Below are 15333 nucleotides of genomic sequence, written 5' to 3'. Positions count from 1 at the left end.
ACAGGACCTAAGTCATTTTTCGTAAAAGTACAACCTCCATAACAGGCGGCACACACGAAATACTTACTAATTTTAGTCTTTTAATCAACATCTTTCCCTGCGATTTAAGTTTTAAGTACAATCAGTGATTGTATTCCAAAGGATCTTGAGCAAATAGCCGACTTAAAACCATTCTTGCAAGACCTACTCCTAGTACTAGATTAGATTGTACCCTGATGAAATTAACACAAAGAATACTCCAAAGATTGAGACTAAGGAATCTAATGACTCTTCCGTTTTTAGTTCCGACAAAATGAGGGCGGTTCCCGAAAGTAACATCTTGTTACATAACTATAGCAAGAAGGCCTAATTTAAGGTGGTCTTTTTCATCCTCAGGTTGAACTTTTTTGACGACTCACCATATCCCCTTTGTGTATCTGCCGGTGCATGTACAATCACCTTACTAAAGTACTCAAGCTATCTAATCTCTGACCATTGCCGCCCGTTGCTTTACCGAGATGCAAGAACATCACTATGTTGGCCTCTGTTGGGTCGACAACATATTCCACCAAAAAAGCTGAATGCTTGTTTGTACTCACACAGAACACACTTTGGTAAATGTGGTATGAACAGAGTAAACCCTTAGCATACCTGGACAAAGATGGAAAATCCAATGGTATCACTTGTATAAGATACCTTACATCCATCACCTTTCAACCCAGCACACTTCTCATTAATCATACACACTCATTAAGAAAAATATGCGACACACTCACTCTAGGTATACGGATTCATAAGGCCCGCATACCCCTACATCCATCCCGTTTTATATACACTTAACACCAACTCATTTTCAACGCTCCTCTGTGAGGTAGTCACTCCTCTGTGGGGAATCTGTTGTCATGTCAACAGCACCGCACTAATTCCGAATTGAAGACTTTACTCTGTAACAGTCCAGTAGCGCAAATTTCGGCTTAAACCACAGCCACCACGTGCTCCCCGAAGGGCCCTCTCCAATAACAGGGACAAGACAAACTCCAAAACTCAGCTCTTCGGACTATCGGTTCCCTTAGTACCAGATTATATGATTCAAATAATTCCAAGGAAAGACCGATGATTCATTTGATCAACGCCAGTTTATAGTTCCGGCAGACTAGAGGTATTGGTAGCATTTCTTTTCCCTGAGATTGCAATAACACCAAGTTGGGGAAAGTTCATCAAGGTAACATGCCTCGAGGGAATCTTAATACAGAAAGTCATGTTGAACTATAACAGAACGAGACAATTATTGAATGTTGGACTTTTTCCAGGCCCTGCCCAATGCATCAAGCTTTCTTTCGCACTTATCAACTGTATCATAGATCTTCAAATGTCATGTCAAAATTCGTCTCATTAGACGACCTGTGCCTTTCCATCGAGATTTTTAAATTAGAGAGAACTTCCGCTTTTAGATTACATTTATTGGTGTATTGGCAACAACTTTGATTACTTTAGATCTCTAATCGGCAAAGAGCTTTGTTAAGAACCTTTTTGCACTCTTAATTTCACACGCTTGTATGCTTACACATGTATAAAAAACGATAAAAACCTGTAAGAGAACTTATTTTTTACTCTCTGCCGATGTAGGCTTTAGATCATCGAAACGCAATGAGCTCTCAAATGAGCTCACTTATACTCTTTCTTTCACTCATACGTATGCTCACACATGTATTAAAACAAGCAAAACCTGCCAGAGAACTATTTTTTTACTCTCTGCTCTTCGCTGCTTTAGATCCATCAAGGCCACATTCCACATGACTTTTCTGGAAACATAAATTGATATCGTGGTGCTTTTAGTTTAAAGTGCTAAAGTTTTTATATAAATATTTAGCTATGAGGTTTGTTAAACCTGAGAATAAATATAAGCATAGTACAGCTGGAGCCTGATTTCCTGATTTTAGTAAATTGTACCTTCTTGAAAGAATATAAAAGAAAATATGTTTATTATGTCGGGCCTAAGATTGGTACTAATTAGGCTACATAAGATTAAACAAATATATAGGTATGTTTAGACGTTTTCGTCACATTCGGCCATACTAAACATTATAGATTCTAAATATTCATCTCATTAGATGAAAAGTTTCACCCTTAGAGTTCTTAAGTACTTCAGACCATTTCTAGAAACGCTATTGATATGGCGGTCCTTTAAGTATAAATAAATGATACAAGTTAAGTTATGCTTATTTAGGAACTTTAAAGCGATAAAGTTTATATACATGTTTAGCTACATACTTTTATTTCCCACTATACACCTGTATAAGTAGCTCTATTTATTTCGATAAAAGTGTAGGTGTATTAGAGGTTGTATGTTTTTTTAAAGGAATATTTTACCTAATGCCAGGTGCACGCAATTTGTATGTTAATTTTTTGTAAACCACTCAAAAAATATACATACATGTACATTAAAACATACATAAACAAATGCATACAAGTATACGTATTTATAAGTAAGTAAACTAAATATATGTACATACACTGGTACATGTAAATAAGTTGGGGAAAACATCCTGCAGTTCGAGTAGAATATTGTCCCAGTTAAGCTAAGTTTCTAGTTATATTTATACCCTCCACCACCATCAGTGGTGATAGAGGGTATATATAAGTTTGTCATTCCAACAAAGTTAAGACCCAACAAAGTATATATATTCTGGGTCCTTATGAAACTCTGAGTCGATTTAGCTATGTCCGTCTGTCTGCCTGCCTAAAACACGCTCACGTTAAAACTAAGAAAAGGACATCAACCAAATTCACCCAAAATATTTATTATTATCCTAAGCAGCTTGGTATTGAAAATCAGAAAAATCGGTAAAAATTTGAGTAAAAATTTCAGACTACCTCGAAAAAAATTACTTTTTTTCCTAATTCTGTTGAAGTTTTCTCTGAAACTATCAAAGATATTGCGATGAATTTTGTCACACATTATTTTTTCAAGGCAGTGATTAATTATGTTGAAAATCTTTACAATCGATCCAATATTTCCCATAACCACCATACAAAGGTATATATTCGCGGAAATTAGTTTATCGTTGATAACTCACTCAAATATATCGGTATCAAAACAAAATTTTGTACAAGCAAATATAATATGAACAGAAATTATAATATTAACGTAGATCTCAGTTGATCCACAATTGGTCATAGCTCCCATATAAGGTCCACTTCCGAAAATCACCTAAACGCACATATTTCATTGATAAATAAAGCTATTGTGTACATACAAATCATTCTACTAAATTTTTTACAGATCGGACCATTATTGGTCATAGCTCCCATATAAGGCCCTCTTCCTAAAATCACTTAAAAGCACATATTTCATTGTCAAATAAAGCTATCTTGATAAAATTCGACACAAATATGTTTAGTCTAAATATGAATCGCTCTACGATATTTTTTCCGGATATGCCCATAATTGGTCATAGCTCCTATATAAGGTCCACTTCCGAAATTCACTTAAACGCATATATTTCATTGAATTCAAAAGCTATAGGGATAAAATTCGGCACAACTATGTTTTGTGTACATACAAATTATTGTACCACTTTTTTCCCGGATCGGTAAATTATTGGTCATAGATCCCATATAAGGCCCATTTCCGAAAATCACTTAAATGCACATATTTCATTGTCAAATAAAGTTATTATGATAAAATTCGAAACAAATATGGTTTGTCTTTATATAAATCACTCTACGAAATTTTTTCCGGATAGGCTCCCATATAAGGTCCACTTACGAAAATCACCTAAACGCATATAGTTCTTTGAATAATAAAGCTATCGGAATAAAGTACGACTTGAATATGTTTTGTGAGCATATAAATCATTCCACGAAATTTTTTTCCGTATCGGTCCATAAGTTTTCTTAGCTCCCATATAAGGTTTACTTCTGAAAATCTCTTAATACCACTTAATTCGTTATTAAATGATTATATCCGGATAAAATTCGACACGAATATGTTCTGTATAGATATATCATTATATTAAAATGTTTTCGAACTGACCTATTAATATAAATTTTTCTGGACTTAATTAAAATTAGTTAAATGGGTTTTAATTAAAAATAGCTTGCTAGTGGAGGGTATTTAAGATTCGGCACAGCCGAATATAGCACTCTAACTTGTTTCTAATAAAAAAGCCAGATTATACTTACATTTAACTTCAATTTAAAAATATCAAAACATGGACTGGATTCTAAAGTTTAATACAGAGAAAAGTTTAAAGTGATTGCAACTCACTTGATTATTTGGGGATACTTAAGTAAATTTAAAATTTGTATTACAAAGAATATCTTGATGTCCAATGGATAATTTTACATAAATGAAAGTCAACCAAGCAGTTTGACATATGTAAAATAAACTACCCAACAAGTGGTACTTTAACTCCTTGTAAAACTGCTGGAATTTTGGCAACAAGCAAAACACTCTTCACACAGCAGGTGATTTTCTGCAAATAGACCAAAAGAACCAACAACAAGACAAATATAAAACTAAACTTATTTTTCTCTCATTGTCTTCCGGCTTCATTACAATAGAAACGTTTTTAGATTTTTGTTTATTTTTTCTGTTTTTTTTTTTTTTTTCAAACAAAGTCAAGTGTTTTTAGAAATTCATGAGAGGGGCAAGTGGCTGTTTTGTATATGGATATAAAAACAAGTAGCTGTCATACAGATATCCAGTAAATGTTTTCATTTTCGGCTGCTGTTTCCATTTACTGCTGTTTGTCTTAAATGTTCTGTTTAAAGGCAAGTGTTTTAACATGTAATTTAAATGGATGCTAAAAAACATACTAGATAAAATAGCTTTTTCTTCTTTTCAACGAAATAAAGATTAAAATCTGTTTCTGCTATATATACATACATAAGAATTAGGTTGTATTTCCATTTCCAGTGCTATTTAGTAGGAACGTTATTTAAAATGTCACAGCAAGTATTGTGTAGGAAGATAACGAAACTAGAACGAAATGAATTTTGGGAATTTGTTTATCTTTTACTCAACCTACGAAAAATTCAAAAGGTTAAAAGTCAAATTTGTTCTTCTATTTATAAATATTTATATTTCTAAGATATAAACAGATGCAAAGTTAAAAAAAGAATTCAACAGAACGCATACTTAATATTTATTTTAATTAAAATTAAATAACACTCATACGCCTCAAACAAAACATTTTTAAATCTCGAAACCTTTAACAATGAACATTCTATATTAACAAAATTGTTAGCCTTTTAGAAAGCTGTTTTATAAAATTCTTTAAATTTAAAAGTTTTAAATTTAAAACATTTGTTTATTTATTTTCCACTCTAACAGGAACATCTGTTATTATGGCATTTCGCTTTAAACTAAAAATATTTTATTTAATTTTTATTTTATGTACTTTTTACTTTATTTACCTTTCATTTTCGCTTTTTCCTGTTCTTTATTTTCAGGATATCGTGTGTCTGTAACATTTGCTGAACAAAAATCTATAGTGCCATGCAAGTGGATTTAAGAAAACATACAGCGGAAACACATTTTTGGATTGTAAGTATAACAAAAACAGAAAATATAATAAATATTTTAATTTAAAAATAATTTTAAATAGTTCATTATAGTCTATAGTCTAGTCTACAGTCTAGTCTATAGTCTAGTCTATAGTCTAACCTATAGTCAAGTCTATAGTCTAGTCTATAGTCTAGTCTATAGTCTAGTCTATAGTCTAGTTTATAGTCTAGTCTATAGTCTAGTCTATAGTCTAGTCTATAGTCTAGTCAATAGTCTAGTCTATAGTCTAGTCTATAGTCTAGTCTATAGTCTAGTCTATAGTCTAGTCTATAGTCTAGTCTATAGTCTAGTCTATAGTCTAGTCTATAGTCTAGTCTATAGTATAGTCTATAGTCTAGTCTATAGTATAGTCTATAGTCTAGTCTATAGTCTAGTCTATAGTCTAGTCTATAGTCTAGTCTATAGTCTAGTCTATAGTCTAGTCTATAGTCTAGTCTATAGTCTAGTCTATAGTCTAGTCTATAGTCTAGTCTATAGTCTAGTCTATAGTGTAGTCTATAGTCTAGTCTATAGTCTAGTCTATAGTCTAGTCTATAGTCTAGTCTATAGTCTAGTCTATAGTCTAGTCTATAGTCTAGTCTATAGTCTAGTCTATAGTCTAGTCTATAGTCTAGTCTATAGTCTAGTCTATAGTCTAGTCTATAGTCTAGTCTATAGTCTAGTCTATAGTCTAGTCTATAGTCTAGTCTATAGTCTAGTCTATAGTCTAGTCTATAGTCTAGTCTATAGTCTAGTCTATAGTCTAGTCTATAGTCTAGTCTAGTCTAGTCTATAGTCTAGTCTATAGTCTAGTCTATAGTCTAGTCTATAGTCTAGTCTATAGTCTAGTCTATAGTCTAGTCTAGTCTATAGTCTAGTCTAGTCTAGTCTATAGTCTAGTCTATAGTCTAGTCTATAGTCTAGTCTATAGTCTAGTCTATAGTCTAGTCTATAGTCTAATCTATAGTCTAGTCTGTAGTCTAGTCTATAGTCTAGTCTATAGTCTAGTCTATAGTCTAGTCTATAGTAGTCTATAGTCTAGTCTATAGTCTAGTCTATAGTCTAGTCTATAGTCTAGTCTATAGTCTAGTCTATAGTCTAGTCTATAGTCTAGTCTATAGTCTAGTCTATAGTCTAGTCTATAGTCTAGTCTATAGTCTAGTCTATAGTCTAGTCTATAGTCTAGTCTATAGTCTAGTCTATAGTCTAGTCTATAGTCTAGTCTATAGTCTAGTCTATAGTCTAGTCTATAGTCTAGTCTATAGTCTAGTCTATCGTCTATAGTCTAGTCTAGTCTATAGTCTAGTCTAGTCTAGTCTATAGTCTAGTCTATAGTCTAGTCTATATTCTAGTCTATAGTCGTAGTCTATAGTCTAGTCCATAGTATCTATAGTCTAGTCTATATCTAGTCTATAGTCTAGTCTTAGTCTAATTTCATATCTAGTCTATAGTCTTAGTCTATAGTCTAGTCTAGAGTCTAGTCTATATCCTAGGCTATAGTCTAGTCTATAGTCTAGTATATGTCTAGTCTTAGGTCCTAGTCTATAGGTCTAGTCTATAGTCTAGTCTATAGTCTAGTCTATAGTCGAGTCTATAGTCTAGTCTATAGTCGAGTCTATAGTCATCTAATATCTAGTCTATTTCTAGTCCATAGTCTAGTCTAAGTCTAGTCTATAGTCTATTCTATAGTCTATCTATAGTCTAGTCTAGTCTATAGTCGAGTCTAGTCTAGTCTATAGTCTAGTCTATAGTCTAGTCTAGATTCTAGTCCTATAGTCTATCCTATAGTCTAGTCTATAGTCCTATCTATAGTCTAGTCTGTAGTCTAGTCCTATAGTCTAGTCCTATAGTCTAGTCTATAGTCTAGTCATAGTATAGTCTATAGTCTAGTCTATAGTCTAGTCCTATAGTCGAGTCTATAGTCTATCTATAGTCTGTCTATAGTCTATAGTCTAGTCTATAGTCTAGTCTATAGTCTAGTCTATAGTCTAGTCTATAGTCTAGTCTATAGTCTAGTCTATAGTCTAGTCTATAGTCTAGTCTATAGTCTAGTCTATAGTCTAGTCTATAGTCTAGTCTATAGTCTAGTCTATAGTCTAGTCTATAGTCTAGTCTATAGTCTAGTCTATAGTCTAGTCTATAGTCTAGTCTATAGTCTAGTCTAGTCTATAGTCTAGTCTAGTCTATAGTCTAGTCTAGTCTATAGTCTAGTCTATAGTCTAGTCTATAGTCTAGTCTATAGTCTAGTCTATAGTCTAGTCTATAGTCTAATCTATAGTCTAGTCTGTAGTCTAGTCTATAGTCTAGTCTATAGTCTAGTCTATAGTATAGTCTATAGTATAGTCTATAGTCTAGTCTATAGTCTAGTCTATAGTCTAGTCTATAGTCTAGTCTATAGTCTAGTCTATAGTCTAGTCTATAGTCTAGTCTATAGTCTAGTCTATAGTCTAGTCTATAGTCTAGTCTATAGTCTAGTCTATAGTCTAGTCTAGTCTAGTCTATAGTCTAGTCTATAGTCTAGTCTATAGTCTAGTCTATAGTCTAGTCTATAGTCTAGTCTATAGTCTAGTCTATAGTCTAGTCTATAGTCTAGTCTATAGTCTAGTCTATAGTCTAGTCTATAGTCTAGTCTATAGTCTAGTCTAGTCTATAGTCTAGTCTAGTCTATAGTCTAGTCTAGTCTATAGTCTAGTCTAGTCTATAGTCTAGTCTAGTCTAGTCTATAGTCTAGTCTAGTCTAGTCTATAGTCTAGTCTATAGTCTAGTCTATAGTCTAGTCTATAGTCTAGTCTATAGTCTAGTCTATAGTCTAATCTATAGTCTAGTCTGTAGTCTAGTCTATAGTCTAGTCTATAGTCTAGTCTATAGTCTAGTCTATAGTATAGTCTATAGTCTAGTCTATAGTCTAGTCTATAGTCTAGTCTATAGTCTAGTCTATAGTCTAGTCTATAGTCTAGTCTATAGTCTAGTCTATAGTCTAGTCTATAGTCTAGTCTATAGTCTAGTCTATAGTCTAGTCTATAGTCTAGTCTATAGTCTAGTCTATAGTCTAGTCTAGTCTATAGTCTAGTCTAGTCTAGTCTATAGTCTAGTCTATAGTCTAGTCTATAGTCTAGTCTATAGTCTAGTCTATAGTCTAGTCTATAGTAGTCTATAGTCTAGTCTATAGTATAGTCTATAGTCTAGTCTATAGTATAGTCTATAGTCTAGTCTATAGTCTAGTCTATAGTCTAGTCTATAGTCTAGTCTATAGTCTAGTCTATAGTCTAGTCTATAGTCTAGTCTATAGTCTAGTCTATAGTCTAGTCTATAGTCTAGTCTAGTCTAGTCTATAGTCTAGTCTATAGTCTAGTCTATAGTCTAGTCTATAGTCTAGTCTATAGTCTAGTCTATATCCTAGTCTATAGTCTAGTGTATAGTCTAGTCCATAGTCTAGTCTAGTCTATAGTCTAGTCTATAGTCTAGTCTATAGTCTAGTCTATAGTCTAGTCTATAGTCTAGTCTATAGTCTAGTCTATAGTCTAGTCTATAGTCTAGTCTATAGTCTAGTCTATAGTCTAGTCTATAGTCTAGTCTATAGTCTAGTCTATAGTCTAGTCTATAGTCTAGTCTATAGTCTAGTCTATAGTCTAGTCTATAGTCTAGTCTATAGTCTAGTCTAGTCTAGTCTATAGTCTAGTCTATAGTCTATTCTTTAGTCTAGTCTATAGTCTAGTCTATAGTCTAGTCTATAGACTAGTCTATAGTCTAGTCTATAGTCTAGTCTATAGACTAGTCTATAGTCTAGTCTATAGTCTAGTCTATAGTCTACTCTATAGTCTAGTCTATAGTCTAGTCTATAGTCTAGTCTATAGTCTAGTCTATAGTCTAGTCTATAGTCTAGTCTATAGTCTAGTCTATAGTCTAGTCTATAGTCTAGTCTATAGTCTAGTCTATAGTCTAGTCTAGTCTATAGTCTGGTCTATAGTCTAGTCTATAGTCCAGTCTATAGTCTAGTCTAGTCTATAGTCTAGTCTATAGTCTAGTCTATAGTCTAGTCTATAGTCTAGTCTATAGTCTTGTCTATAGTCTAGTCTATAGTCTAGTCTATAGTCTAGTCTATAGTCTAGTCTATAGTCTAGTCTATAGTCTAGTCTATAGTCTAGTCTATAGTCTAGTCTATAGTCTAGTCTATAGTCTAGTCTATAGTCTAGTCTATAGTCTAGTCTATAGTCTAGTCTATAGTCTAGTCTATAGTCTAGTCTATAGTCTAGTCTATAGTCTAGTCTATAGTCTAGTCTATAGTCTAGTCTATAGTCTAGTCTATAGTCTAGTCTATAGTCTTGTCTATAGTCTAGTCTATAGTCTAGTCTATAGTCTTGTCTATAGTCTAGTCTATAGTCTAGTCTATAGTCTAGTCTATAGTCTAGTCTATAGTTTAGTCTATAGTCTAGTCTATAGTCTAGTCTATAGTCTATTCTATAGTCTAGTCTACTCTATACTCTTTTATAGTCCACTCCTATAGCCTAGTATTCGGGCTTATCTATGGTCTATAATCTAGTCTTTTCCATTTTAGTTTAGTCTAGAGTCAATAGCCGTCTAGTCCAATATCTGGTCTATCGTCCCGTCTATAGTCTAGTGAATAGTATATTGTCCAGTCTATAATATGTTTGATAGTCTTGTCTAAGGTCTACTCTAAAAGTCTATAATGTAATCTATGGTCTAGGTTTTTTGCATAACGGTCAGAGTTCGGTAAAAACATAGTTTTTGGTTTTGATATTTCTAAGTTAGGGCACTTTTAAGGTATTTGTTCTGTAAATACCATACCTTATCCATATTCTTTCTGCAACATATCATCTTTATTACATTATTTACTTAATAAGTTTTTTATCTTACCTACCAATCATTTGGCAATATAATGTCATAACTTTTAAGTAAATATGAAGTCTGAGGTTCAAAAGCAAAAAAAAAATTTAAAGAAATAACACCTACAACAAAAGCCACTACGAATCTAGTTCATCAAATACGCTTAGATAAATATTTAAATAACGTACAAAATTCAAAGTGTTTTCATTGGCACGCAGCCAACCACAAACAATACGGTTTTTGATTAAAAACAAAAAATTTTGAAACAGTCAAAACAATCAGCCAGGCAGCCTTACTGTGGGCCATACACAATTTATTATCTATACACGGTCTTACTAATACAAACAAAGGAAATAACGCATCAAACATAAAACAAAGAAGAAAATATAGATGGATAAGCCCGACAGTATGATACCCTTTACTAATATAAAGTTAATTTTAGAAGAAACTCTTATATGGAAGCTATAAGGATATCAATTATTGTTAGGTGATCAAATGCCAATTCAAGCACATATGTAATTCATTTCATATATAAAGTGGTGTAGGGTATAAAAAAATCACATAGAAAACAGAAACGTATATGTGTGTATGTGTGTGAGGAAAATCCTTTCCTGTTATTTTTGTTTTTTTCTGCCTAAAAACACACAATAGAAATTTTATTGTTTTACAATTGTAAAAATAACAAAATGATTCGTTTCCCTTTTAATTTTCCATCTGCTGCTACAGTTTTCTTTGGCTAAAGTTTCTTTCAGAAACATTTTATTATTTTTTTTTTTTTTTTGTTTGTTTTTCGTTTTTATATTTTGGCAAATAGATTTTGCCTTAAGCTCCATAAAAAATGTCATCAAAAGTATTTGGATTTCATTCCTACGCAAAGAGAAACAGACACACAAAATAGTGTTGTTATTGAAACCAACACTTTTGTTTCCTTTATCCTTTTTATTTTATTTTTACTTCAAACATCCTTTGACTCGTTGTTGTTTTTTTTTTTTTGTTTTTGGTGAGGGTGGGGGGTTTGTGTTTTGTTGGCTTTTGTGTAACCCAAGTAGACACTTTTGTTTTGACAAAAAGCAACATGTCACATGTTTAATGTTCATTGTTCATGCCACTGCACAAACAACATTTTATTTACAATTGAGGAGTGTGGAAGTGAGGTAAATAAATATTTTGAGTAGTTACTCCTGCCTCCACCATTCGCCATTTTAACAAAATCCCCTTTATTAAATGTATTTACTTATGTCTGTTTGGGTATTTGTTTTCAAGTCCAATCAAATTTTGATTTGTTTTGACATTAAATGTCAAATTTTGTTAACATTTCATATAATCTAAAAAATTGTTTGCCAAGTTTTAAAAATGTTATTCTATAAAAAATTTATAAATCTATGCCAGTTTTCGTATATTTTTTAAAGATTCAGGTTAAATATTAAATATCAGTTACATCAAAAGTTCAAACGGTAATATTGATAAAAACTGACTATGTTTAAAACCGTTCTTGATGGCGAATCTTCGTCTTTCTTGATCTTATGAGCCCTATGTCAGGCCCAGTTATATGACTTCATTGAAAATCGTTGAAGACAATTTCTGCTTGTCGCATTGATCTGATCTTTGTAAGTATGGCATTATCTTAAAGTTTACCAATGGGGACAGAATCACTTCCTAAGTCGATTAAGCTATGTCCGTCCGTCTGTGTGTCCGTGTAAACTTTGTGCGCACGCTACAGGTGGCAATTTTTAAGATAATTTGATGAAATTTGACACATACACTTCTTTTGGTCGAAGGACAAACGCTATTGATTGGCTATGGTTAAAATCGGTCCATTATTTCACCTAGCTTCCATACAACCGGACATCCCGAAGAGGGCTTTTGAGCTCATAATTTGTTATATGTTCTAGTATATACTACTGTAGTATTTCAACAAAAATTGGCAATACTTAGTTTTGTATAAGTATAAATAATACTGCCGATTTTCGTAATAATCGGGCTTCAGTTGACCCTAGCCCCTATACAAAGTCCCCTTCAGAAAATGACTTAAATGTCCACAATTCACGTATAAACACTAGTATCACAATGAAATTTGTCACAATTATGTTTTATATAAACATTAATCCCGACAATATAAATATAAATTTGGGCCTTTTAGCTCATAACTACGTCTTTCCAAAAATCGATCAACTACTTTTGATATAATTATAAATAACACTGTCGATTTTCATAATAATCGGGCATTATTTGACCCTACTCCCCATATAAAATCCCCTTCCAAAAATGACTTGAATGTCCACAATTCACTTATAAAACTAATATCACGATGAAATTGGGCACAAATAAGTTTTTTTTTTTTGTAAACATAAATCCCGACATTAAATTTTATAAGGATCGGCTCAATTTCTGCCCTAGAACCCATACAATCGGACCTTCTGATTTGGTCCTTTTATCTTTTAACTACGTCTAATATATCCAAAATCGGCATAATTAAGTTTGACATAATTATAAATAACACTGTCGATTTTCATGATGATCGGGCATTATTTGACCCTAGTCCCCTTGAGAAAATGACTTGAATGTTCACAATTCACTTATAAACACTAGTTTTTGTATGTATTGACTAGACTATGGTACCTATTAAATTACGTAGTAACTCTCCAATATTTATTTAAACAAAATATTTGCTATTTCACTGGGGAGAAAAAGTACCAAAAAGGGGAAATGGGAAATACGGGAAATTTTTGGTACTTTTTGAAATCACAATTTTTCTGGAACAAATGAATGCAGATTTGAATCGTTCGAGTTTTAGCTGTGATATATAGATTTAAACACATTATTTTGTAAACTTAACTCTCGAAAAAGTCTATTTCTAAGCGAAAGGGGAAAAATTGAACTTTTTTGATTGGAACTTTCCACAAAAGTAGAATTCATTCCACGTTTGGTACATTTTCTTTCTTCAAATGATACTATTTGTATGTTCTATAAAATGTATCCAAAACAAATGATTATTTAACATACACGGTCTATTTTGAATAAGATTCTTTAAGAGAGAACTTTTTAGTACTTTTTATCTCTGAAATAATATTTTTCATTTTTCTAACTGACTGAATAACAATCTGCAAGTGGGGACTCTTTGGTACTTTTCCATTCTTCAAATGGTACTTTTTTAATTCTCTATAATGGGGAACCGGAACACATGACACAGGGTCCTTACTAAATTAAAATTTATTGAGAGAGATTTTTGTACATTTTAATTATTCAGATGGTACTTTTTGAAATAAATAATAATAATGTCACTTATGTAAACCTACATTAAATTTATAAATTTTTAATTAAATATTCATATGACATTTGGACTAATAAAATAATTATGTATGTATTTATGTATTAATTTAGTAGAACTAAAAATTCCATATATGTATGTAAATATTCCTGTGTGTCTAACAAAAATATTTAAATACAAATAAATCTCATACCATTTCGTTTAGGAAATCTAATAGAATTTTATGTACAAGCTGAATTGGCTAAAATACATTTTGCAAATTTCGAAAAGTCAATAAGGGAATTAAATTAGCTAGTTATGAAAGCAAATATTATTTATTATGTGTGTGAATGTAAAAATTGTATAAATTTAGCATAATTTTATAATTGAAATAAAATCTGATACTTAAATCATTTTCTGGATGATATTTTGTATGGGGGGTATTGTGAAAGAGATGGAGAGAGTCAGAAAGCAATTTTTTTTACAATCAGCAGCACAAACGCAAAATACCCTATCCACTAGTGGTTTAGATTTTTAAAAATAAGTAAATCTAGGTTAGGTTAGGTATCAAATCCTAAGCCACTATCGGGCCTGTTGTGCGCTTCTTTCATACGAAAAAATATTTACTGAATGTATTATTCAGAAACTCAGTTTCCTGGACGAAATTCCTAAAAATTTTCCAATCAGTGTTTGTCAGAAATGTTATTTCCAGAATAACATCACCTCCAAAATACTTGGATCTAACTTTGACAAATGCCTGACAGTGGCAAAAAAAGTGCTCCAGTGTTTAACTGTTCTCTCCACATTCTCTACATTCGTCTGAATCTGCACGTCCAATTTTGTATAGATGTGCTCGTAATCCTGTGTGTCCACTCAGAATACGTACCATCATACTAACTTCAGACTTGCTCATTTTGAGGAGATTTCTCGTCTTGCTCTCATCAGAGTCACCCCAAAGGATCTTTGTGGTTCTACCCTCCGTTTCATTATTCCAAGAGGCCTTATGGGATTCTCTTACCCATATTTTTAATTCAGCTTTTGTTGCGTCGAAAGGTTTTGCATTTGTCAGATTCACTACCTCGAGCTCTCTTCCTTTTAAAGCTATTACATTCGCCATTTCGTTGACGACTAGTTCCGAGTGACCTGGTACTCATATAGTGTAAACCTTACCTTTGGGAGAATATTCAGTTAAAGCTTTCTTACAATCCAATTCGGTCTTAGATTTAATTCTATCACCTGATATCTCGCTGGCTGTCGGTAAATATATTAAGCCCGGTAGGCGTCATATTTATTATAAACCAATTTACACATTCCAATATTGCTCGGACTTCTGCCTGGAAGCTTGTGTTATGATTAGGTAAACGGTGGTATATTTCTGTTTCTCGGTCTTCAATATAGAAACCCAGCCCCACTTTGTCCTCCAATTTAGAGCCATCCGTGCAACAACGGGATCAGCGTTTCAAAGTTTCCGACATAATCTGTGTACGGTATGCGATCAGGCACATCCGATGATTGTGTATAACCTTCCAATGTGTCCATTATACATTAATGATGTATCCTATAATCGCTTTTGGCCAGTTCGCCTAAAGAGACGTTCGGCTGTAAGCGCCGGCTCATATCTTAAATATGTTTCAATGGCTGCAATATCTAGCAACTTTTTGAGAGCCTTGGTTGAAGTAGTACACATGGCTCCACCTATACCCAAGCAGCA

General features: G+C 32.6%; 1 protein-coding gene across 7 annotated transcripts in view; it reads left to right on the top strand.

Moving 5' to 3' along the window:
* The window catches only part of LOC119602116 (slowpoke-binding protein), a 229427-nt gene that overhangs the window by 96690 nt on the left and 117404 nt on the right, over positions 1 to 15333 (top strand). For all 7 annotated transcript variants that reach the window (XM_037953468.1, XM_037953467.1, XM_037953464.1 and 4 more), the window contains exon 3: positions 5437 to 5530. In XM_037953468.1, the coding sequence (XP_037809396.1) occupies positions 5483 to 5530 (48 nt within the window). In that variant the 5' untranslated portion in view covers positions 5437 to 5482. The remainder of the gene's footprint in view (positions 1 to 5436; positions 5531 to 15333) is intronic.

The sequence above is a fragment of the Lucilia sericata genome, unplaced genomic scaffold (genome assembly GCF_015586225.1).
Source record: "Lucilia sericata isolate MDLA Ls3-8-SP2 unplaced genomic scaffold, ASM1558622v1 Contig000209F_arrow, whole genome shotgun sequence".
In the NCBI taxonomy this organism is placed as follows: domain Eukaryota; kingdom Metazoa; phylum Arthropoda; class Insecta; order Diptera; family Calliphoridae; genus Lucilia; species Lucilia sericata.
The sequence above is the reverse complement of the archived record's forward strand: the minus strand, read 5'-3'. Positions and strand labels throughout refer to the sequence as shown.